The 26,596-nt window shown below is 42.7% G+C and overlaps 1 protein-coding gene across 2 annotated transcripts in view; it reads right to left on the bottom strand.

Annotated features, from left to right (window-relative positions):
* Nucleotides 1-2,972: 2,972 nt before the first annotated feature.
* ACVRL1 (activin A receptor like type 1) overlaps nt 2,973-26,596 on the bottom strand; it is a 65,216-nt gene continuing 41,592 nt past the window's right edge. For both annotated transcript variants that reach the window (XM_070740544.1, XM_070740545.1), the window contains 2 exons: nt 14,787-14,917; nt 2,973-3,831 (listed from right to left, as the gene is read on the bottom strand). In XM_070740544.1, coding sequence (XP_070596645.1) covers nt 3,691-3,831; nt 14,787-14,917 — 272 coding nt within the window. In that variant the 3' untranslated portion in view covers nt 2,973-3,690. The remainder of the gene's footprint in view (nt 3,832-14,786; nt 14,918-26,596) is intronic.

The following is a 26,596-nucleotide window of genomic DNA, read 5'->3' as shown; positions in this document are numbered from 1 at the left end:
AGGACAAGGGTGCCCTGCAGAGGGAGGCAGAGTTTTGACTTATGACCACAATTGAACCCAAAATGTTGATTGCTAAGCAAAAGCATCGTTAAGTGAATTTCACAAATTTTACTCAATCCATGACATCTCCTGGCTCTAACAGTCATGTGCAAATTAGGGAAGTAGATCTGAAGGCATGTGCAATGTTCTAATGTACAGAAGTTATGCTTAAATGTGTGGCAGAAAGTGGACCCTGGGTGTGCGTTTCCAAATGCAGTAAGTGAGGTTGAATATGTATTAAAAGAGGCGTGTGTGTGTGTATGTGTGTGTACCTATAAATACAGTATATTTAGTAGATAATGTATATTTTTCTGTGCCTGTGTAATATGTATATACACATATGGCATACATACATAGGATTAAATAGTATATTTTGGATATTCAATAGTAGTAAATAGATAGGGAAATTGTATCTCTTTGAGGCATGGAGAGACCAGGCAACTTTGACATAAATGATGTCAAGTTGGTCATGCCCACCCAACCACATCCCACCCCAGTCACATGACTACAAAGCCATTCCCACCCTGTCACATGACTGTCAAACCGCTGCCACTTAGTCACATGACCATCAAGCAACTTCATTAAGTCATGCCCACAGAGTGGCAGTAAAAAAAAAATTGGGACCCACCCCTGACCTGTCTGCCTAGTTAACCTAATTTTTTCTTCATGCAGACTTGCACATTTCTGCTATCAGTGTTAGTGGCTATGGAGACCAGAGGATTTATTATTATTATTATTATTATTATCAGATCCATATTTAGCTTAGACTGAGACTTGTCCCTGAGTTTAGAGTCTGCACTTGAGGGTTTCTTTTCAGCACATGGAATGATTTATGCTTAATTACTTTTGATCAGCGCTGTTTGGATGTGTAGACTTATTACTAAACATGTTACTGATTCACATGGGCAAGTTTCTGATTAAAATAAATACACAGCTAAGCTTCTGTGCCAATTGAAGGGCTATGGGGGCACCGTTTGCTAGCAAATAAGCTGAGATTATGGTTTGGAATAGCAGATGCATCTAACATAGTGTTTTCTTGGCTTATCGATGTGCTATTTTGTAATTTTGTCCAACATCCATTATCAAAGCTGGAAAATTGATTTGGTTCTTAATGGGCAAATAACATGATAAAAATTCCAACCTTGTGCTATATGGAATTCAAAACTTCCTAGACTAATAAAAAGATGGAGCCAGCCTCAATATTTTGGATCATCTATCGTGGATAAACCGCAATTTTCAATCAGCAAGTAATTGTCTATGAAATCATGCAATTGTTGAGCTCTTAGAGAACATAAGAAGCTATCTAGTTCAGTCACAAACTGATTTGCAGTGGCTTTTCCTCAGTTGTAGAGTTAGCTTTCCCACCTTCATACCAAGTGATCAAGTTTGAACCCAAGACAAACCATGCATTTGACAAGTATTCTGCCACTAATCCTGCTTCTGATTAGTGTATGAGGTTCTGCAAAACCTTTTTTATTACTTCATGTTTTATTCCTGACATTTTTAGGTTCTATGTAAAATACTACGGGCATCTAAAAGCCAAAAAGCATTATGCATGAAAATCAGTGAGACTTGCTTCCCAATATAGGAATAGCAACAGCACTTATATACCACTTTACAGTGCCTTTGCAGCCATCTCTAAGTGGTTTACAGGGTCGGCATATTGCTTTCAACAATCCGGGTCCTCATTTTACCAACCTCGTAAGGATGGAAGGCTGAGTCAACCTTGAGCCTGGTCAGCTTTGAACTGCCAAATTGCAGTCAGCTGGCAGTCAACAGAAGTAGTCTGCAGTACTGTACTCTATTCACTGCGCTGCACGGCTCAGTATCATGGGTATATTTTCAATCATTCTTATTAAAGTAGATGATGGCAAATGTCAAAAAAGACTTTGACAAGCAGATGTTTGACACAGGAAATCCTGGATTCCGATTCCAATTCAGTTAATTGTTGCTCCAATCTGTAGGGAATCTGTTGCTCTCGACTGTAGGGAAGGCCGGCCAGAGGTGAGAAGAGGCACTTTTCAGCCAGGAAGAGCAACAGAGGTAAAGCTGAGATGACTACCATCACCCCACAGTGTCCCAACCTGGATATGAGGCTGGAGTGTCCAAAAAAAGGGTCAAAATTCTGAATTCTTGCTGAGCTCAAATGCAGAAAAAAATTTGCATCGTATGTGTGTGTTTGTGTGCTAAGATATTTAAATGTAATAACTACAGCGGTGGGGTTGTGCAATGAACCAGAGGTCACAACTATAGTATATCGGTTGGAGAGCGCTGCCTCCACTATGAGGCAATCCGTGCTGTGATTGGATGCTGTGGATGTAAAGGGGGAGGTTCTTTATTTTCCCGCCTTTTTCTTCCCTGTATCCTGTATACTCTATGATTTACTTCATGATGTTCCTATTAGTCTGACTATCTTGTTTGCTTCAAATATAGATATAAAATATACTGCTCAAAAAAAATAAAGGGAACACTCAAAGAGCACATCCTAGATCTGAATGAATGAAATATTCTCATTGAATACTTTGTTCTGTGCAAAGTTGAATGTGCTCACAATAGCATGGGAAATTGATTGTCAATCAGTGTTGCTTCCTAAGTGGACAGTTTGATTTCACAGAAGTTTGATTTACTTGGAGTTATATTGTGTTGTTTAAGTGTTCCCTTTATTTTTTTGAGCAGCGTTTATTTATTTATATAAAATTAATGTCAGTGTCTCTGACTTCATTTGGACATCTGCTGTGCAATTCCCTAACACACACACACACACTCTCTCTCTCTGTGTTCACTACTGGTAGTTGTCTTCCATCCATAAAGAGCAAAGCCAGCTCTGTCCAACATGATTTCTACAGCCTGTTTCTACTGACCATGTTCAAGGGCTAATTGGTACTGGCTCTAAGATCAATTACAGGATGGGAAGCCATTTTGGAGCCTTGTGCTACTAAATTATGACTTATATTTAAAAAATATCATCACTACATACAAGCAAAGCAATATCACAGTGACCATCTAGACAGATTTCCACGATCTCATACAGATTGAAAAAAACCCCTGTCATTATCCCCGTAACGGTCATAGATTTATCTTGTACAAAGGCTTGCATAATTGTGCCTATCCCTTTAAACCATTGCAGGCGCTTTTGAAATGGCTCCTTTGCACAAATGCCTGCATGCACATGCATGCTCACGTAGCTAGAGGCACGGAGAGATTTTATACATTCAATCTAAACACCACCTTTGCAAATGATCCTTAATTGGCGTTTCACAGGGAGCCACCCCTTTGGACATAGCAGCTGTGTTCTTTGCAAATGGGATCCCTCCCATTTTTCAGGATTTGGTGGCGAGACGGGCTGGCGTCAGGTTACAGATCCAGGGAGTATTTATATTAATGTACATTCTGCAAGAAGTGGGTAAGCCTCTCCTCCCTTTTGTTGCTAGAGGAACAAATTAAGGATTCCAGAAGCTGTCCGTCTGCTCTGCGAAACTTCCCAGCGGAGGGTCAGTTTGAACTAATAGAGCTCTAGTCCAAATCCTCTTGGTCAAGTTTCAAAAGAGGTCTATGGAAGCCACAGGCAGAGGCCAGGACCAGCAGGAAACTTTGAAGGGGTGACCTTGAACCTCCTTTTGAGCCAAGGAGCCAGAAATCCAATCTCTGCTCCTAGAAGCTAGGACTGTATTTGGGTTTGTGGAAGGAGCTGCTGAGTTTTTTCAGCGTCTTTTTAATCCTCAGGGCTGTGAGTCTTGCTGGGGGACTCTGGAACCAGCATTCTTTCATGATCTTAGCTAGGGAAGATAAAGCCTGGAAAGGGAGTGGCGGGGTGGGAGTGGGAGGTGAGGGAAAGAGAAGGGATTAGTTAGAATCAAAATCTAGACGTAACACATTTTCCAAAATTCTACACAACTAGTCTTCTGCCTTCTGCCGCACGAATCCCAGCGACTAATTAGGTCCCACAGAGTGGGCCTTCTCCGGGTCCCGTCAACTAAACAATGTCGGTTGGCGGGCCCCAGGGCAAGAGCCTTCTCTGTGGCGGCCCCGACTCTTTGGAACCAGCTCCCCCCAGAGATTAGAACTGCCCCTACCCTCCTTGCCTTTCGTAAACTCCTTAAAACCCACCTTTGTCGTCAGGCATGGGGGAACTGAAACACCTCCCCTAGGCCTATACTATTTATGTATGGTATGCTTGTATGTATGTCTGCTTAATAATGGGTTTTTAAAAAATATTTTAAATGGTAAATTATTAGATTTGTCATGAACTGTTTTTATTGTGTTGTGAGCCGCCCCGAGTCTACGGAAAGGGGCGGCATACAAATCTAATAAAATGAAATGAAATGAAATCCCTGTGGTCGATTAGGTCCCACAGAGTCGACCTTCTCCAGGTTCCTTCAGCCAAGCAATGTCATCTGGTTGGACTTAGAGGAAGAGCTTTCTCTGGGATGGCCCCCGCCCTTTGGAACGAACTCCCTCCAGAGATATGTACCACACCCTCCCTCCTGCTCTTTCACAAAGCTTTGAAGACCCATCTCTGCTGGGGGGCATGGGGGCAGTTAGTAGTGAGATGGGCTCTGGCCAATACTGTGAGTAATTGGATTGGATGAATGTGGATGACTGTGTCAGGATAGATGGGGGGTTCTTTTAGAAATTTTCTTAGTTTTATAGTATTTTTTTTTAAAAAGCAGATTTCTACACATCTTATTATGTTGTATTTATTATGCTGTACACTGCCCTGAGTCAGTTGAAAATGGCGGCATAGAAGTCAAACAAACAAACAAACAAATACAAGCAAACAAATAAACAAGCTAAAATCTTGCATGTATATTCACTGGACTCCCATCCTGAGCAAAAGGCTGACATATTGTAGTTTAACTATGGTTTGCTGAATAAATCTTAGATTTTGGAATTGTCACATCATGCTGAGGTGACTACCAATAGTCTTGCAAGGGTGGGACTATGAGACTTTTCTTACATGTTTTAAAGCAGTGGTCCCCAACGTTTTTTCCACCAGGGACCAGTTTCAGCAAGACAATTTTTCTATGGCCCAGTGGGGGCGGAAAGGGGCGTGGTTGGGGGCAGGATTAAGCATGGGGGTGCTGGTCCTCGCCGCCCCTCTTTCCCGCCATCGTCCTGTGGCCGGCAGAACCTGCCTCCCAAGCCCTCTTGCCCAGCGGGAGCTAAGCGCTGGAGAGAGGGGGTCAGGCTGGCCCTCCTGCCTCCCCCCAGCCAAAAACGCAAAAGCGCCCCACGGCAGAAGCCAAAAGAGGCTTGAGCCTCTCGGTCCTTCCCGCCCCTCTGTCCCATCCATTGTCCTGTGGCCGGCAGAACCTGCCTCCCGAGGCCTCTTGCCCGGCAGGAGGTGAAGCGCTGGAGGGAGGGGGTGGCGGCATGAGGGCCGGCAGCTGCTGACTCCACGGACCGGTGCAACATGCCCCGCGGCCCGGTACTGGTCCGCGGCCCGGTGGTTGGGGACCCCTGTTTTAAAGGACTATCTCTGTGTTTTTAAGCATCAGACCTGATTGTTAATAGAAGGTGGAAGTCAGGGACTGTACTTGTTGCACTTGGTGTCACAATCAGAATTAGGGTTTATAAGATTAAGTCAAGGATAAATTAAGGAATTAACCCTTTCACGCCATTTCCTATTGCCTGACAGAATTTCAGCCAGAGCTAGCTTTGGTGCTGAAGTTTTCTACATTTATGACATCTAGGAGTGGCACAGTTATATTCTTCAATGTCAATTGGAGCAATTCAGAAGTCTGTAGTACCAAGGACAGCTATAATGTCAATAAACAATGAAAATAAAATGCTTAGTTTATACTCTTATTCAGATTATGGAGATGTTTCTTTGGTGGGAATACAGTTATACCTCAACAGTCCATTTAGTGACCATTCAAATTTATAGCAGCATTTTTAAAAAATGCACTTATCGCCATTTTTCATAGGATCATTGCAGCGTCTTCATGATCATGTGATCAAAATTCAGACGCTTGGCAACTGATTCATATTTATGACTAGTGTCGGGTGAACCAAACCTGCAAAGTTCTGGTTCATACTGAACTTTGTGCAGTTCGGCATACCGAACCTGAACCCGAATTTTTGCAAAAGTTCGGGTTTGGGTTCGGGTTCAGGAGAGCGCCAGGAAGCGCTGCCACTCAGCTGTCACCTTCTGAAACAGCCGGGAAGCTGTCAGCCAGTCAGGAGGCGAAAAAGAAGGTGGGGAATCCCACGAGGAGATTCCAGGGGCGGAGCTTTGATGTCACTGAGACGTCCTTCCTGGCCGGCTGAAACAGGGACTCCAGGAAGGACGTCTCAGTGACGTCAAACCTCCGCCCCTGGAATCCCCTTGTGGGATTCCCCACCTCCTTTTGTGCCTCTTGACCGGCCGACAGTTCCCCGGCTGTTCTGGGAAGTGCCGCCGCCCAGCCGTCACCTTCAGAACCCGGAAGTTTGGCAAAAGTTTCGGTTTGGGTTCGGGAGAGCACCAGGAAGCGCCTTGGCTGTTCCGGAAGGTGACAGCTGGGCGGTGACGCTTCCCGGCGCTTTCCCGAGTGCCGAACTCGAAAGTTTGGCAAAAGTTTGGGTTCGGGTTCAGGTGCTGAACCCGAATTTTTAAAAAAATTTGGGTGCCGAGCCCGAACCTGAACTTTGTTGGGTTCGCCCAACAGATTCACTTAACAACTGTATTACTAAAAATTGCACTGATTCACTTAACAACTATTGGTTTGCTTAATAAATCCTAGATGGTGAGAAAGTTTGTTGAGGGGAAAAAATCACTTAACTGTGGCTATAACTTGAGGATCGCCTGTACCTCAGATCTTTTGACTGTCATAAGTGGATCTGTCTTTGATTAAGGTTGCATTTATATCTGGCTCTCATGTCCAGTAGGGACAGGGTATATTAGGGTGATATGCCCAAAAAACTTACTCAGTTTGAGTTGATTTTTAAAAGAGCTTGGAAAGTCTGTTGTAGCACTAGTGATTCTGTTGGTATTCTGGTTAAATGTAGAAGAAAGAATTTTAGCACTGTTCATGAAATTATTCCTGGAGTAGGCACATGTTAAAGGATGGGGGGGGGGGGGGAGGGGAGACTGAAGTTTGGTGAGGTACAATATAAATGATTTTATCGCCATGGTGCTCTCTACAACAAAACAGCAATTCAACCAATTGGGGTTCCATAATTAACACAGAATCAAACATGACAATTTCTCTCCTATTATGATAGGGTCAAACATGGTCAATTTCCATTTGTGACACCTGATGATATAGAATAGATCTTAGTTCTATAAAATTATTTTCATTCTGTTTCTCAATATGGCTTGCGACATATTTGAGAGTCAGTTTGACCTTAGTGGCTAAAACACCAAGCTACAAACCAGGAGCCTGTGAATTCTAGTTCCGTCTTAGGCATGAAAGTCAGCTGGGTGACACTCTCACAGCTTTGTTGTTGTGAGGAAAATGTGTGTGTTCCACCTTTATTATTTTCCACCTTTATTATTAAACATAATAAAGATGGGATGAATGAATGAATGAGTGAGTGAGTGAGTGAGTGAGTGAGTGAGTGAGTGAGTGAATGAATGAATGAATGAATGAACGAGCAAGCAAGCAAGCAAGCAAGCTTCTAAGCAGGATTTTATTAAATATGCTTTTTGATTGCCTTCAACTCAATGTTGGCTCCTGATTGGACACTCCCCTGCAGTTTTTTTTCCTTGGCAATATTTTTCAAAAGTGGTCTGTCATTGCATTCTGCCTAAAGCTGAGACAGATTGGCTGGTGCAAGGTCAACTAGTTGGCTTTGTTCAACTATATCGCAGCTACATCTGCAAAAAGCAAGCAAATCTCCCTGAAAAGTGTGTGTGTGTGTGTCTGTGTGTAAGGGGGGGGGGGAGCAGAGGAAATGAAAGGTTCATTTCAGCTGACAACTGAAGCTACCCTGAAGATTTATCATTTCCTTCTGAGGATTTAGCCTGCATTTGAGACTTTAATGTCTCCAGACTATAGGATACCCTAGGAGACAGAATGCAGAGATAACCCTAAATTTATCTGATGGCACAGAGATTTCTGGAGGCGTCTGTTGTAAACAGGAAGCTATGTACACTTTGAAATGAAAGTCGGACTAGAACCTATTAAGCATGGCGTTTTCCAGATGCCGTTCAGAGATTGTGTTCTGAGTACGGATCACCTCAGGGGGGCAGTAACAGATGCGAAACTTCCTCCTTCATTGTGCAGGTACCAAGACGGCCTATTTGTCAACCACATGGTTCTGGGAAGGGGACAGAAGGAGGGAGGTGTCCTAGCAACAGTCATGGCCCCTGAAGACAGTGGCATTGAGGACATCAGAAAGGCATCAATACAGTAGTGAAATGTCATATCTATGAAACAGAAGGCAACCCTGAATTTTAAGACGAGTACTTCTGAAAAAGCAGTCAGAGGGTAAAAAAAGTCCTGTGCAAAGCCTATCCTCCCAAATAAATATGCAGGTGAGATATGCTTCTGTCCAAGAAGGACAGGGACAAAAACCAAAACAAAAATGCAAGTGGAATGAATTAGAACGAAACGCCTATAAAATAAGATAGCCATTTATAAAATAAATTGAGGCCCATCGGCATATGGCCAATTACACCAAACTCCACCTCTTGTACACAAACACAAGCATACATACAGGTAGTCCTCAACTTATGACCACAATTGAGTCCAAAAGTTTGGTTATTGGGACAACCGTTCAATGAGTTTTGCCACCATTTTATGACCTTTCTTCCCACTGTTGTTAAGTGAGTCCCTGCAGTTGTTAAGTTGATCACATGGTTGTTAAATGAATCTGAGCTTCCCAATGGACTTTGCTTGTCAAAAGGTTGGAAAAAGTGATCACAGGACCCTTGGGACCAGAATTGGGCTCCTACCGATATGGGCTTCCCCTCGGCCGCTCCGTTTTATGTATGGCTTGTTTGGGTTGTATGAGTGTTTTTAATCAAGGGTTTTTAACTGTTTTGCTTTTTTAATCATTGGATTTGTATTTTGTATTCCTGTTGAAGACTCCTCCGAGTCTTCAGAGAGGGGTGGCATACAAATCTAATAAATGAATGAATGAATGAATGAATGAATGAATGAATGAATGAATCAATGAATAAATCAATGAATCAATGAATGAATCAATGAATAAATATATAAATATCTTCATTTCCGCGCATGCTCTCAAGCAAAAAAAAGAGCCGAAAACTCTGTGAAATCCCATGCACGTGAGCGTCCTCGTGTGAGATTTCACTTCCTGCGCATGTGCAGCAGGCAAATCTTGTACGGGCAGGTGTGTGCGCGCCCGACAGTCATGCGAAGCTGCATACGCAACCGCACCGGTAGCAGCAGCAGCGGGGAACCCTTGCCTGCTCGGGACGCTACAACCGTCATAAGTATGTGTCAGTTGCCAAGTGTCCAAATTTTGATGACATGGCTATAGGGATGCTACAAAGGTCGCATGGTGGGAAGAACTGCCATAAGTCCTATTTTTCAGTGCTGTTGTGACTTTGAATGGTCACTAAATGGTCACTGTGCATGGTTGTGCACAGACATATCCTTTCTTTTCTGACCATTAAGAGTTATGTGTGGTTATGACGGTGTAGTATCGATTGTTTTTAAGATAGTGGGTTTTAGTTATAGTTTTAATCATTAGATTTGTATTGCATTGCTTTATTATTGCTGTGAGCGGCCCCGAGTCTTCGGAGAGGGATGGCATACAAGTCTAATAAATTATTATTATAATTATTATTCTTCCCCCCATATCTCCTCCTCTCATTAAAAATACAGAATGGGGTGAGGCAAGGAGAAAGGGTAGCTGAGGGTGGAAAGAAACAAACAGGAAAGGAGGAACAGAACAGAGAGACGAACAGGCACGGGACACAGATGGACACCAGAAAGAAAGGAACTGTTCGACTTAGGCACTAAAAAGGGTTAAAAACTTAGCAGACCTGCTCCCAAGGGGTGGCAAATCTGCAAAGATATCCAGGTTTTTCCAACCATAAAGCTGCAGCCCTCTGCACTCCCTGCATCTTATCAGACAATGCAATGATGGGTTCCGGAATCGTTTTGCTGCTGGCTCGCCCCGCAGCTATCAAAAAATAACTTCTGCACATGCAAAGAAGGAAAATCCAAGATGGCAGCGCCCACAGACTGGCACAACACAACCGGCTCGGTCATGTAATCGCCAGTTTAGTAATGGTTCTAAAGCACCGGTAGGAACCCGCTTCTGAATCAATGGTAAGACCTTGAGCCAATTGCACTGTCTCTGTTTGGAGCAGCCGAAGCTTCCGAATGGTCTTCTAAGGCAGCCTTTGCAAAGTGTCTTGCGGTTCAGTTAGGCAGGATAAATGTATTTGTGTGTCTTGTGATGTGCACTCGAAATGTTCGATCTTTGGCAAAGGACGATGTGAATGACTTCATCCCTATTTGTTATAACTTTAGTAGAGTAACATCAGCAAAAACGGTTGGGACTATTTGCATTTAGGATTATTTGCATTTGTTTTTCTTCCTGGGTTGTACAGCGAAGTTATTCTGATGCCTCATTAGGCAAATGTCAGCTCTAAAAGTCTTGTCTCAGCATATAGCCCGTGTGATGGCATTACAGAATTTCCCATACTCTAGGAAAAAGTTACCTAACCAGGAAGACATGGTACAATGTTGGCTAACATAAAGCCATTGCCAGTAGTGGGTTGCTGCCAGTATGGTAGGGGATGGCGCACCGGTAGCAGCTGCCAGATTGCGCAATTTGCGCGTGGCAGCTATGGTGCCAGTCCTATGGGTGCCGTCATCTTTTTTCTTCTATCTTATGTATTTTTGCTTCGTGCGTATGTCCAGAAGCAAAATCTTGCAAGGGGACACACACACGTTTGAGATTTTGGCGTTTTTTTTGCTTCTGCGCATGCGCAGAAGCAAAAAAAACCACTGGAATCTCTCTTGTGCGTGTGTCACCTCGTGAGATTTCAGTGCATTTTTCCTTTCTGCGCATGTGCAGAAGCAAAACATGCTGAGATGTGCCTGCATAGCGCACACGCGCACACAAGAGAACCGAAGCTGTGCGCGCAGCACACTGGTACTGGCGATAATGGCAATCTGCCCCTGGATGTTGCCCTATGGCTTTAGTATTGAGGACAATTTATTTGTGTCTCAAGGCTTCTGGTGGCTGGCAATGAGGGTCTGGGAAGAGTTTCGCAATTCTGAATGCTCGAATCCAGTCTCCTGTCCAGATGAAATACAGATGGTCCTCAACTTGCAACAGTTCATTTAGTGACTGTTCAAAGTTACAATAACACTGGTTACAATAACATTTGATTGTGTTCAAGATGAAAGTTGGGAGGCCTGGCAACTGACTCGTATTTACAATTTCATTTATAAGATTTATATGCGGAGGAAGCAAAAAAGCACCAAAATCTTGCGAGGGGATGCTCGTGCTTGCACGATTTCAGCAATTTTTTACTTTTGCGCATGCAAGGAAGCACTGAAATTGCATGTGCGTGAACGTCCACTCATGGGATTTTGCTTCCGCGCATACGCAGGAAGCAAAATAAAGCCAATTTTTTTTTTTTTTAAAGAGAGATGGTCTGACAGCATTGGAGCCGTCATGCACAAATTGGCAATCCACGGAGCCCTACCGGAACGGAACTCAGGGGCACACCGGTAAGAACCCACCATTGGTTCAGGCTCAGTGGTGCTGGCCCTTCATTCATCATCCCTTGCTTAATTCAGATTATGGCCCTGTTCAAATTTAATTGCTAATTGGGGCACACCCTTGTTTACATGAAGGAATCTTCAATTTTGTGGTCTGGAAAGCAACAAACAATCCCTTATCATCCACTTGTTTGCATGCATGGTTTACTCTAAGGAGGGCGCATAGCTCTGTGCTGGCATTTTATCTCTTGACCACCCAAGGCCCTGGTCCTCCTCCCTCTAACCTCTGAGATTCCAGCAGCCGCTGCCCACGATTCTCCCTGCTTGTCTTATCTTTACATTCTTTTTTTCCCCTTTCCCTGAACTAGTGCCAAGATTCTCTCCCAGGGAACTGAAGTCATAATTTGCAACACAATCTGCGCTTCTCTGTCTTATAAAAGCCGAGTAGGTCCTGCAGTGGATTTGCCAGGTATCAAGTCAGAGATTGGCCTGGCTCACTGAAAACAAAGAATAAATCCTGGGGTTTTTTCCCTGTTCCTTGCTTCATTTATTCAGCCCTATCTCAGACAGATGTTCTACAGTCGTAGAATATTGCTCTCCTATATCTCCTATTCCTTTCTTCTATTCCTATATCTCTTCTTCTATTCTTTCATTGATATGTTCTATTACTATATCTTCTTTTCTATTATTTCTTAAATATATTTTACTATGAGTATCTCCTCTATAACCTTCATCATGTATTTTACTATGTGTGTGTGTGTGTGTGTGTGTGTGTGTGTATATATATATATATACACACCCACTAAAACCCTCATTGTTTATTGGACTAAATAGATAGATAGATAGATAGATTAGATAGATAGATAGAATACAATAGATAGATAGATAGATAGATAGATAGAATAGAATAGATAAATAAATAGATAGATAGATAGAATAGAATAGATAAATAGATAGATAGATAGATAGATAGAATAGATAAATAAATAGATAGATAGAATAGAATAGAATAGAATAGATAGATAGACAGACAGACAGACAGACAGACAGACAGACAGACAGACAGACAGACAGACAGATAGAATACTGGCTTTTGTAACAAAGAAAATTGGGAAAGAGAGAAAATGTAGAAAAAAGGTTGGATAGATAACTGGAAAGGACAAGACATATATGGGCCCTGTGTCTTCTGACTAACTGGAAGACAGAAAGTTATATGATAAATCTTCATGTAGAAGACGGGCAATCTGAACTGTTAGAAATATTATTTCTTCAGATGTTTCCACGTAGAGAGCTTGCTTCTGTATTACCACCTCATAATTTTTGAAACAACCTTACAAAGCAATCCCTATTTAATTTTTATTGTGAGTTCTTCTGGTTTTAATAATGACTTTTGTTACTTTTATAATGATTGGGTTTTATGTATATATTTCCTATTTTCTTGATTGTTGTAGGCCAGGGGTGTCAAATGCGCTGGATGGACCCACCCCTATTTTAGCGAAGTGGAGAAAAGTAACAATATGTCATATGACAACAATGTGACATTGCAAGTTTGACACTTTTTGCGAGCTGGATTTCCACACAAATGTGATTAATAAATAAATTAAATAGCTAAGTATCCCAAACAGGGCCATAATGTGATGGGGCAGCCCAGAAGGGGAAGAACACCAAGGCACAGCATCCCTTGTGTAGCAAGAGTGGGCATCCTTGTAAGGAAATGCCTATCCTGCAGCTGTAGAGCAGAGTTTCTCAACCTTGACTATTTTAAAATGCGTGGGCTTCCAGCTCCCAGAATCCTCCAGTCAGCATGTTGACTGAGGAATTGTGGGAGTTGAAGTCTATGCATGTTAAAGTTGCTTGGGCTAAGGAACACTGCTTTGAAGGAAGTGCTAAGCCATGATAACCAGGGGAGCTCTTTCAGAGAACAAGGGGAGTGAATTAGCTGATGGGGTCCTTGCTCACAGTCACTCATGCCCTTATCACCTCGAGGTTCGATTACTGCAACGCTCTCTACATGGGGCTACCTTTGAAAAGTGTTTGGAAACTCCAGATCGTGCAGAACGCGGCCGCGAGAGCCATCGTGGGGCTGCCCAGATTCACCCATGTATCTACAACACCCTGTGGCCTGCATTGGCTGCCGATCAGTTTCCAGTCACAATTCAAAGTGTTGGTCATGACCTTTAAAGCCCTACATGGCATTGGACCAGAGTACCTCCAGAACCGCCTGCTACCGCACAAATCCCAGCGGCCGATAAGGTCCCACAGAGTTGGCCTTCTCCGGGTCCCATCGACTAAACAATGTCGTCTGGCGCGCCCCAGGGGAAGAGCCTTCTTTGTGGCAGCCCCGGCCCTCTGGAATCAACTCCCCCCGGAGATTAAAACTGCTCCCACACTCCTTGTCTTTCGTACACTACTTAAGACCCATCTATACCGCCAGGCATGGGGGTTTGAGACATCTTTCCCCCAGGCTTATTATAATTTATGTTTGGTATGTATGTGCTGTTTGGTTTTTAATTATGATAGGGTTTTTAGTTTTTTAATATTAGATTTGTGCCATTATAATATTGTTTTTATCATTGTTGTGAGCCGCCTCGAGTCTTCGGAGAGGGGCGGCATACAAATCTAATAAATTATTATTATTATTATTATTATTATTATTATTATTATTATTATTATTATCTCATCTTCCCAAGACAGTTAGAAGATACATGGCATCATTGGGATAGGGCAAGGGTAGCCAAAGTTGGCTCTTGTGGACTTCAACTCCCAGAATTCCTGAGCCAATCATTCTAGCTCAGGAATTTTGGGTGTTGAAGTCCACATGTCATAGAAGAGCCAACTTTGCCTACCCCTGGGATAGGTCACAGCTTTCCTCCTGCACAGAAGGGGCCTCTGCCTCCCCAAACAGTTCAATAGATCTAGCTGGGAAGCATGATTCCTGTGCTGGCATGATATAAGATCCTCTTTTTGGTTCAGTCCCTGCTCTGGAAATTGATGGCTACACAGCAATCCTAGCTCAACAAGCCTCCTTTTTCAAACCACAGGAATCCCTTCCTTGTTAAATAACAAAATAAAATGCTAAAAGTTATCTTTCTAACAGACTGCCTCACTCACCGGGTCAGAGAACATCCGATTTGGAATGGTGGGTGTCTGCTGGTCAATGCAAACTACTTTTTTCATGTCTTCAAAGCTGGGGTCGACTGGAACCAAGTCATAGAAAGGAGGTTTATAATCTTCAATAATCCCTGCAGGATAAAGAGATGGAGGGAACAGGAAGGAAAAGTCTTGAGACTGTAAGCATGCAGAAATTATTCAGTGTGAGCATCATCTTCCTGTACCATCTGTTACGTCCCACCCTGGTCCTGGTGTTCGAATATAGTCATATAAGGACAAAAGAAAAACTACAGAGATCCAGGAGGACTGTGCTGATAAAGGATCAGGCTCATACAAATTGGGGGGGGGGGGAGAAAGAATTTTCAGTGGTTCCATTTCAATTCTATGAGTACATACTGTAGGTATACAGAGAGAGAGAGAGAGGGAGAGAGAGAGAGAGAGAAAGAGAAAGAAAGAAGCTGAACCTGCCCATTATCTCAGACTAGGGGAAATCATCATGAACATGGAATTGAAATTTGTTTAGATCCTAGGCCAGAAATCATGTTCTCCAGCGCCATGTAAGTTAATGGGGTTTTTTTTGTTCCTGGAATCAAAAACAATTGAATTGAGTTTGAGGAAGTTGCTGTAGAAAAGACCTATTTTGATGTGCATTTTTGTCAATCAGCAGCCAAACCAGTTCCAAGAATGTGTTAAATAAAAGATTTTAAAACATTTCCTCTAGAAAATCTCAGAAAATATTCCAGCCTGACAACATCCAGGCGTAGGTGGGTATCTTCAATGGACATATTAACATATCAGGGCAAAGTGCTCAAGATGGTTTTATTCCAGTTCCCCTTTATCCCGTGAGAATCTAGAGAGTGTGAATTTCTTTATTTTATTTTTTTATTTTGTCCAATACACAATACATATTGAAGAGAATAGACATGATTATATATAAAGAGAAGATATAAAAATAGAGGAGAAGATATATGAAAGGAAGAAAATATATATGATATATGAGATAAGGAGAGACAATTGGACAGGGGACGAAAGGCAGGCTAGTGCACTTATGTACGCCCCTTACTGACCTCTTAGGAACCTGGAGAGGTCAATCGTGGATACTCTAAGGGAGAAATGTTGGGGGTTAGGGGTTGGCACTACTGAGTCCGGTAATGAGTTCCACGCTTCGACAACTCGATTGCTAAAGTCATATTTTTTACAGTCAACCTTGGAGCAATTAATATTAAGTTTGAATTTGTTGCGTGCTCTTGTGTTGTTGCGGTTGAAGCTGAAGTAGTCATTGACAGGCAGGACGTTGCAGCATATGATTTTGTGGGCAATACTTAGATCGTGTTTTAGGCGTCGTAGATATTTGGTTTGACTCAATTATTAAGTACAATAGTAAGTTCTCGTGGTCAGCAGTCAGATTTTCTCTTCTCATTTGCTAACCCTTCAGCTGAGAGCTTGAAATGTTTTCTAGACTTTGTCATGGAGACAAGTAGGAGGTGTGAGCAAATCAGCAACCGCCCCAAGAATCCATTTACAAATTGATTCTTAAAGTTTGAGACATAAGGAGAAGGGGAAAAAAATCGCATAAAGCAAATGTATTTTCTCTTACCACCTGAAGCAGATGCACAATATCAAACGTGTGGAGATTAAGAAAGGACGAAGAACCCAAAGGCCGCTTAGAATCTTACAGGTAATATGACAATGAAGCCAATATGGTTTGTGCATTATAGGGCAATTCAAAGCCACAGTGAGCTCAATTTCCTATCACCTCTGCCAGAAATGGGCAAATCGACACTAATCATCTTTACATAATGCTAAAGAAATTACAAAATTATCAAGTATTACATTTCAGGCATGAATCCCCTACATGGCTCGCCGGGCATAATGTACTTTGTATGGAAACAGCACGAGCAGAGCTCTGAGCAAGCCGAGTGGAAAAATATAGGTAAGACCAAGGTAGAAATCTTTTAAACAGCCTCCATTGAGAAATAGCAAGTAGCAAGACTATTTTTGTTAGTTACAACGTACATGCCCATGCACGCTTCGTGAGCAAACGCTCACATGTCTTCCATTAAACGCAATAAAGCAGTTTCCACTAGCTTAGCAAGGTAGTAGGAGGGAGGGGAAGTTGTTTTCTTATAGAGAGAATGGGAAAATGAAGCTAAATTGGTGAAGGTCAGTGTTTTTCAAATTTGGAAGCTGAATTAGTGTGTGTAATACTATGGAATGGAAGATTAAAAAGCAAAACCAATAGATCCTCATGTGAATCCTGTTTCTTCTCCATAGAATACCAAATTTCTCTCGCTAAGTGAGACATTTGTTAAGTGCATCTTACCCTCTTTTATGACCTGTCTTGCCACAGCTGTTAAGTGAATCATTGCAGTTGTTACAAGCTATTAACAGGGTTGTGAAATGAATCTGGCTTTCCCACGAACTTTGCTTGTCCCACGAAGATTGCAAATGTGATGACATGACCCCAGGACAATACAACCATTATAGCCAGTGATGGGCTGCCAAGATTTTTACTGCCACACTGTGGGCGTGGCTTATTTTGTGGGTGTGGCTTGATGGTCATGCGACCAGGTAGGAGTGGCTTGACAATCATGTGACTGGGGGGTGGCTTAAAGGTCATGTGACTGGGTGGGAGCGGCTTACCGACCAAGATAAGTTTTCAAATAGGTGCTTAGACTCTTTTTCAGTTGATTGAGTCACATTATTTGAATAGTTAAGGAGCATGCTAAGGTACTAGAGAAGGAAGGACAATAAAAAATTATTAAGAATTCAATAAATAGTGCATAATCTTAATACCCCACTGCATCTTCCCTCCATGGGGTAAGCAGCCCATTACTGTCTATAGCAGTGATTTTCAACCTTTTTTGAGCCGTGGCACATTTTTTACATTTACGAAACCCTGGGGCACATTGAGCGGGGAGGGGGGGGCGACTAAAAAAAGTTTGGACAAAAAAATTCTCTCTCTCTCTCTTCCTCCCCTTCGCTCTATTTCTTTCTCCCTCCCTCTTTCTCTCCCTTCCTCCCTCTTTCTTTCTCTCTCTCTCCAACCCTCTTTCTTTCTCTTCCTTCCTTCCTCTCTTTTTTGCTCTTTCTCTCTCCCACCCTACCTCCCTCTATGTCTCTCTCTCTCTCTTGTTTTCTTTCTCTCTCTTGTTCTCTCTCTCTTTCTCTCTCTCTTGCTTTCTCTTGTTCTCTTTCTCTCTTTCTCGCTCTTTCTCTCTCGCACGCTCTCTCTCTCTCTCTTTCTTTCTCTCTCTTTCTTGCTTTCTTTCTCTCTTGCTTTCTCTCTTTCTTGCTTTCTTTCTCTCTTGCTTTCTCTCTCTCTTGCTTTCTCTCTCTCTTGCTTTCTCTCTCTCTTGCTTTCTCTCTCTCTTGCTTTCTTTCTCTCTGTGCTTCGCGGCACACCTGACCATGTTTCGCGGCACACTGGTTGAAAAACACTGGTCTATAGCACTAGCAATAGCACTTAGACTTATACAGTATACCACTTCACTGTGCTTTACAGCCCTCTCTAAGCAGTTTACAAAGTAAAAGTTTACAAAATATTGACCCCAAGAATCTGGGCCCTCATTCTACCAATCTTGGAAGGATGGAAGCACCGATGGGCTCCTACGGGTACGGTCAGGTACGCAGTATCGGTAGCAAAATTTTGATTTTTGTTCTTTTTTTCCCTTCTGGGCTCTGGGTATGTTTTTCCTATTGCAGTAAATGAGTCTGAATGTGTATAATTTTAGAAGAGCTGTGTGTGTGTACGTACACTTTATATAGTAGATAATCAGGGATGGACTACTGCCCGGATGGGGGAGAATGCAGTGGGGTAGCAAAAATGGAGCTCCAGAGCACCCAATTTGCACTGAAAGATGTTGAAAGAAAATGCATAAGTCATGCTCACAGTGTGGTAGTAAAAATTTTGGTAGCCCATCACTGGATGGAAGGCTGAGTCAACCCTGAGCCTGGTGAGATTCGAAGTAGCCTGTAGTACTGCACAACCACTGTGTTACCACAGCTCAATAAGTGTACAGTGTTCCCTCAATTTTCGCAGGGGATGCGTTCCGAGACCGTCCGCAAAAGTTGAATTTCCGCAAACTAGAGATGTGGAAGTAAATACACTATTTTTGGCTATGAACAGTATCACAAGCCATCCCTTAACACTTTAAACCCCTAAATTGCAATTTCCCATTCCCTTAGCAACCATTTAGATTATTACTCACCATGTTTCTTTATTAAAGTTTATTTAAAAAAATATTTATTAAAGGTGGATGAAAGTTTGGTGATGACATATGATGTCATCGGGCGGGAAAAACCGTGGTATAGGGGAAAAAACTGCAAAGTTTTTTTTAATTAATATTTTTGAAAAACCGTGGTATAGACTTTTCGCGAAGTTCGAACCCGCGAAAATCGAGGGAACACTGTATATACGCTCCTGTTTTTGGCTTGCAAAGTGCTTCTGGAGGCTGGAGAGAGTGAAAACATGGTGCCCGGAGGGTATGGGAGGGAAAAAATGAGCTGTTTGTTGTGAAAACAGGCAATGCAGAGCACTGCACAGTGCTTCTGGTGGCCGGAGACGGTGAAAACGTGGCATGCAGAGGGTTCAGAAGACCAATACCACCCATATTCTGGCTATAAGATGCACCTAAATTTTCACCTACTTTTAGGGGAGGAAGGTGTACCTTATACTCCCAAAATATGGTAAATATGATAAATAAGTATCAGTTGCCAAACATCCAACTTTTGATCACATAATCACATGGAGGCTGCAACAGTCATAAGTGTGAAAAATGATCATAAGTCATTTTTTTCCAATGCTTGTTGTAACTTTGAATGGTCACTAAAGAAACTCTTATGAGTCAAGGACTGTCTGTATACATTTTGGGAGCTACTTGCTAGGCAAGGGTTTGACAGAGCTCATGCTAGAATCAGTATTTCTTACTGTGAACGGTACTCTGAATTTGGAAAACATAAACATTGCAGTTACTAATGATTCATCAATCTTGCTCTTATTTCTATGCAAACAAACAAACAAACACAGACAAATACTGCTGCAATCTTACTTACAATTTGCAATTATATTCATTTCTAAATTACATATGTAGGATGCTCTACTCATTATGATTTGAAACATGCAAGAACTTGTTCATGATATTTAACCAAGATAGTTCAACTTTTGCCTTAGGATCAAAGTTATACAGTTTCTGAACATGTTTTAGCCAAGATTAATAACATTAATGATTTAGTAGGAGTCCAGAAAGAATATGTATATGTATAAATTATGGGGCATCTGTTGAAGTAAAGTATACCGTAACCCCTTAAAGATATTTATTTGAGCCGTGGTGGCGCAGCAGGTAGAGTGCTATACTGCAGGCCACTAAAGCTGACTGCTAGATCTGTAGGTCAGCGGTTCAAATCTCATCACCGGCTCAAGGTTGACTCAGCCTTCCATCCTTTCGAGGTGGGTAAAATGAGGACCTGGATTGTGGGGGCAATATGCTGGCTTGGTTAAAAAAGTGCTATTGCAAACATGTTGTAAGCCATCACGACTCTAGATGATAACCTCAGGATACCTCTGGAACCGCCTTCTACCGCACGAATCCCAGCGGCCAATAAGGTCCCACAGAGTGGCCCATCGACCAAACAATGTTGTTTGGCGGGCCCCAGGGGAAGAGCCTTCTCTGTGGTGGCCCTGGCCCGCTGGAATCAACTCCCCCCGGAGATTAGAACGCCCCCCACCCTCCTTGTCTTTCACAAATTACTCAAGACCCACCTATATCGCCAGGCATGGGGGAATTGAGACACTTCCCCCAGGCTTTTATATTTTAAGTTTCGTATGTATGTGTTGTATGGTTTTAATTGCTGGGGTTTTATATATCTTTTTCTTTTAATATTAGATTTGTCCACTGTTATATTGTCTTTTATTATTGTTGTGAGCCGCCCCGAATCTTCGGAGAGGGGCGGCATACAAATCTAATAAATTATTATTATTATTATTATTATTATTATTATTATTATTATTATTATTATTATTATAACTGAAACAACGCCTCCACCAGAAATAATATTTCTCTCCACAATTCATATGTTCTTCAGCCCAGAAAGGTCCCGAGCCTTGGAATGCCAAACGTGATCTACTATATCTGGAATCTCAAGATCCATGTTTGCATATGTTTTTCAGTCTGCGTGTAGTAGTTTTCACTACACGCAGACTGAAAAACATATGCCAACACGGTATGGATGGATTCAGGATGTAGTTTTCCTTACATATGCTGCTCCAATAGATTTTTGAGGCATAATACAATATTAAAATGCTGTGCTGAAGTTGGATGGGAACTTTCATATCAATGGACTTTTAAATGTCTGATGTTGCAGCTGGAATGGTTGTTGAACTCAGCATTACCAAACAAATGACTTGAGAAACTACCTTAGGTTCATGGGATATATTTTCCTTAAGGATGCTCAATGGTTCTTCTATCAACTCTCAGGACTAATGCGTTTGGTGCCACCTGCTGGCCAAGAACTCTATTTACCTAGGACCTCCTTCAGAGTTGTTAAACCTTTAAACAGCTCAATGTAACTTGACCCTAATCCATCTGACAAACTGATTTTGAATGATAGGGGTCCTGATTCCCAATAAAAATACATCTCAGTGCTTCTCTCTAGCTAGAAGACAGGCATGAGACCATTTTCCTCTCAAGATGATCATGAGGCCATGCTAAGCATTAATACCACTTTTTTATATGCAAGTGGTACAGGATCCTCCAAAGACAAAGAATGGCTAGGTACCTTAGGGCACGTAAAAGGCAGCCAATTAAAGATCCTTTATATAAGTGCACTGATGTGCCTATCGTCCCCTGTCCAGTTGTCTTTCCTTATCTCATATATCATATATATTCTCTCCTTATCTATATATATACTGTATCTTATATATTCTCTCCTTATCACTTATATCATATATATTCTCTCTCTCCCATCTACTTCTCTTCTTTTTACTTTCTATCATTATATATATTACTTAATGTCTATTCTCTTCCATATGTATTGTATATTGGACAAAGAATAAATAAAAAAATAAAAAGTAATTGGCTTGTTAACTAGTACTACAGGTATTTATTCAGAAAGGGAGACAGACTTAGCCCAGTTAATACATGCCTCAATTGGATTTTATTTTGGCTGGTTTTTAACGTAATCACTATTTTCTTTGAAGCCTCTTGTTTCAGTAGTCAAGGATCAGACAAGTAATGCGATTTGGAACAAAGAAATTAACAAGCTCACAAATTTCAAGAGTATAATCTCTGGTTATGGGGGGGGACACACACGACCAAATGGAAACAGGGCAGGCATCAACATGGTTAGCTTCAGGCACTGAGCTGAGCTTCTGTTTTTGTTTAATCAGCTTACTGCATAAGCCATCATTGGTCTGGGTTCACATTAAGCTACAAATTATAAAGTACAGTGGCTGGGTTTAGGGAACGTCCTAAGGTAAACCAAAATTAAGAAACCCATTTGGGTTTAGTACAGTCTGTTAATCAGCCCAGTTTGGTTTCTTTTCAGAAGCCAAACTGCAGGAGACAAGTGAAAGGCTACCAAAATTTTTACTACCACACTGTCGCCGTGGCTTATGCAGGACGCCCTGCATTTTCTTTCAACATCTTTAGTGCAAATTGGGTGCTCTGGGGTGGAGCTCCATTGGGTCCTCGTCCCCCCATCCGGGCAGTAGCCCATCCCTGCAAGAGACTATACAGAAGCAAGGGTTTGGAGAGTGGAGCATGGGTTGGAAAAACCAGAGAGGGCGCAAACTTTAGTTGTCAGCTGCCCATTCATTTGGGAGATGGGTGATTTGTAAATTAAACCATTTACATTTAAATTAAAATTCTGCCTCCCCTTCAGCCGAGAACTTTAATCTTTAATCTTTGAGTGCATAGGTGAGATTATCCAAGGGCATGGGGTGAGGTATCATCAATACGCCGATGATACCCAGTTATACATCTCCACCCCATGTCCAGCCAACGAAGCAGTGGAAGTGATGTGCCGGTGCCTGGAGGATGTTAGGGCCTGGATGAGTGTCAACAAGCTCAAACTCAACCCAGACAAGACGGAGTGGCTGTGGGTCTTGCCTCCCAAAGACAACTCCATCTGTCCGTCCATTACCCTGGGGGGAGAATCACTGCCCCCCTCAGAGAGGGTTTGCAACTTGGGCGTCCTCCTCGATCCACAGCTCACATTAGAGAAACATCTTTCAGCTGTGGCGAGGGGGATGTTTGCCCAGGTTCGCCTTGCGCACCAGTTCCGACCCTACTTGGACCGGGAGTCACTGCTCACGGTCACTCATGCCCTCATCACCTCGAGGCTCGACTACTGTAACGCTCTCTACATGGGGCTACCTTTGAAAAATGTTCGGAAACTTCAGATTGTGCAGAATGCAGCTGCGAGAGCAATCATGGGCTTTTCCAAATATGCCCATGTTACACCAACACTCCGCAGTCTGCATTGGTTGTTGATTAGTTTCCGGTCACAATTCAAAGTGTTGGTTATGACCTATAAAGCCCTTCATGGCACCGGACCAGATTACCTCAGAGATCGCCTTCTGCTGCACGAATCCCAGCGACCAGTTAGGTCCCACAGAGTGGGTCTTCTCCGGGCCCCGTCAACTAAGCAATGTCGCCTGGCGGGACCCAGGGGAAGAGCCTTCTCTGTGGCGGCCCTGGCCCTCTGGAACCAACTCCCCCCAGAGATTAGAACTGCCCCCACCCTCCTTGCCTTTCGTAAGCGACTTAAAACCCACCTCTGCCGCCAGGCATGGGGGAATTGAGATCCTCTTTCCCCCTAGGCCTTTACAATTCTATGCATGGTATGTATGTATGTATGTATGTTTGGTTTTTATATTAATGGATTTTTAACCATTTCTAATATCAGATTACTATTGTACACTGTTTTATTGTCGCTGTTAGCTGCCCTGAGTCTCCGGAGAGGGGCGGCATACAAACAAACAAACAAACAAACAAACAAACAAACAAACAAACAAATAAATAAATACATACATAAATACATAAATACATACATAAATAAATAAATAAATAAATAAATAAATAAATAAATAAATAAATAAATAGTTTAATCTAAAAGCACTGCGTTAGAAATCAGAAAGTTGTGATTTCTGGTTCATCCTTAGGTATGAAAGCAGGCTGGGTGACTTGAGGCTAGTTATTCTCTCTCAGCCCAATTCACTTCACAGGTTGTTGTGGGGAAAACAGGAGGATGAAAGAATATGAGATATGTTTGCAGCCTTGAATTATTAAATTATCGAATTATTATTATTATAAAAGATAACGAAGGTGGGATAAAAGTTAGTTGTTCTAGCAATCATTAATTCATTGGATCAAATCAATCCAATCTCAAACATGAACTAGCAGTCAGAATCAGTACATAGCAACTTCCTAATTTCCGAGCATTCCTGGCAGGAGGTACCTTCCTATGTTACAGCTTCTGCCTCAGCAGTGGGATGCTACCTGTATGGTACATTTTTATGAACAGGCTCCGCCCACCCACTCTGGATGCTTCTGCACATGTGGGTGCGCACGAATCAGTAGTGATGGGATTTGGAACCCATCACTGCTCTGCCTCCCTGAGAGGACAACTGCGCCCCCATGTGGAATATTTAGGAAGCATTTAAAGACATGTCTGTTTCTACATGCATTGGGGAACTGAGGAAAGAATGGGAGTGTATGTGAGTTTGCAATGAATCTAGATATTTTTTTATGTTACAAGGCCTAGACATAGAAACATAGAAAATTGATGGCAGAAAAAGATCTCATGGTCCATCTAGTCTGCCCTTATACTATTTCCTATATTTTATCTTAGGATGGATATATGTTTATCCCAGGCATGTTTAAATTCAATTACTGTGGATTTACTAACCACGTCTGTGTTGTGGTTGGCTCTGGCCCAGCTCCTACCCCAAGGAATATGGAGGTGGATGCAGGGGAAACATCAACATGTCATAGGCCTGTTTTATTGCCTACAGAGGCCGGTAGTGCAGTTTCCTTGGACAAAGAAGAAGGTGGGAGTGATTTGGAAGAGGAGGGCTTGGCACACAGCCCAGGAAGCCAATCTCCATTATCTTCAGTCGATTTGGATGCGGAAGTCTTGGACCCATGCATGCGCAGAGTTATGCGTAGAAGAGACCAATTGAGGATATATTACAGGAGATAAGAGAGGCCACCTGTGTTTGGGTGGGGCTCTAGTAATTAGAGCTGCTGATACAAATAGCAGCGTGTTGGTTTGGCTGTTGTGGAAGATTATCTGATCGCAGTTCTTCAGGACCGTGCCTTGCTGTTTTCTGGACTTTGTTGATTTTTCATGCCTTTGAAACCAAAGCGGAGCAAAGTGTGTGTGTGTCTCACTTCGTTGGAAGAAGGAGGGCTGTGACATTTCTTCACAGCTGCTAGCTAAGTACTTAAGGACTGATTAAGGGGATTGTACAGCCTACAAGGTTGTTTTGGGACGAGTGCTCTTTGCAATACAAAAAGGGTGCTTTGTTTCTTTTGAATTTTGTGATAAAGAACATTGTTTTGAATTTTCAAATGTGTGTGTGTCTGAAATTTGTACCCTTGAATTTTCGGGAGGCTCCTACCAGAGAGCCCGGAAGAACAGTCTGCTGGAAGTTTGTTCCAAGCATCTACTACTCTTTCAGTAAAATAATATTTTCTCACGTTGCTTCTGATCTTTTCCCCAGCTAATCTCAGATTGTGCCCCCAAATTTAACAAATTTTTTCCATTTTCTTAAGGAGAATATTTGTAGCTCAGGGTTGAAGTGAGAGGTCCTTGGTGCTCTCCTTGAGCTTCATTGTTTTTTTTGCAGATGTTTCATGGCTCAACTAGGTAACACCTTCAGTGCTAGTAGGGGTGTATGGTTAGTGCAAAGGAGGAAGAGAAGAAGAAGCACTGTGAGGTTCTTGGTGCTCTCTGAACTTGGCTGTTTTCTTGCAGGTGTTTCATGACCTAACTAGACAACCAGGTGATGTCACTAATAATAATAATTAATAATAATTTATTAGATTTGTATCCCACCCCTCTCCGTAGACTCAGAGCGGAGTACAGAGATCCCTCGATTTTCGCGGCTTCAAACTTCGCGAAACGCTATACCATGGTTTTTCAAAAAATATTAATTAAAAAATACTCCACGGTTTTTTTGCTATACCACGGTTTTTCCCACCCGATGACGTCATACGTCATCACCAAGAGTCACTTCTCTGTCTCTTTCTCTTTCTTTCCTGTCATTCTCTGCTTCAATCATTTTCTCATTTCTCTTTTTTTCTCCCCTTTTTTCTATCATTTCTCTCTCTCTTCCTTCCACTCTTCTCTCTCTCTCTTTCTTCCTCTCTCTCACTCTCTTCCTTACTTTCTCATCTTTCTTTCTCTCTCTCTTTCTCTATCTTGCTTCTTCCTCTCTCACACTCTCTTCCTCCCTCTCTCATCTCTTTCTTTCCTTCTCTCTCTTTCTCTATCTCTCCCCCTCTTGCTCTTGAGCGGCCGGGTGAACGGCGGGTGGCCGGGCGAACGGCGGGCGAACGGCGGGCGAACGGCGGGCGAATGGCGGGCGAGCGGCGGGCGGGCGAGCGGGCGGGTGAGCGGTGAGCGAGTGGGTGAGCGGCGAGCGTGCGAGCGGCCGGGCGGGCGGGCGAGCGAGCGGCGAGCAAGCGGCCGGGCGAACAGCAGGTGGCCAGGTGAACAGCGGGCAGGCGGGCGAGCGGCGAACGGCGGGCGGGTGCTGGGGGGGCGGGGGCAGCCGACATTCAAAGCAATCTTTGTCGGCTTCC

Source organism: Erythrolamprus reginae, chromosome 2 (genome assembly GCF_031021105.1).
Source record: "Erythrolamprus reginae isolate rEryReg1 chromosome 2, rEryReg1.hap1, whole genome shotgun sequence".
Taxonomy (NCBI): Eukaryota; Metazoa; Chordata; class Lepidosauria; order Squamata; family Dipsadidae; genus Erythrolamprus; species Erythrolamprus reginae.
The sequence above is the reverse complement of the archived record's forward strand: the minus strand, read 5'-3'. Positions and strand labels throughout refer to the sequence as shown.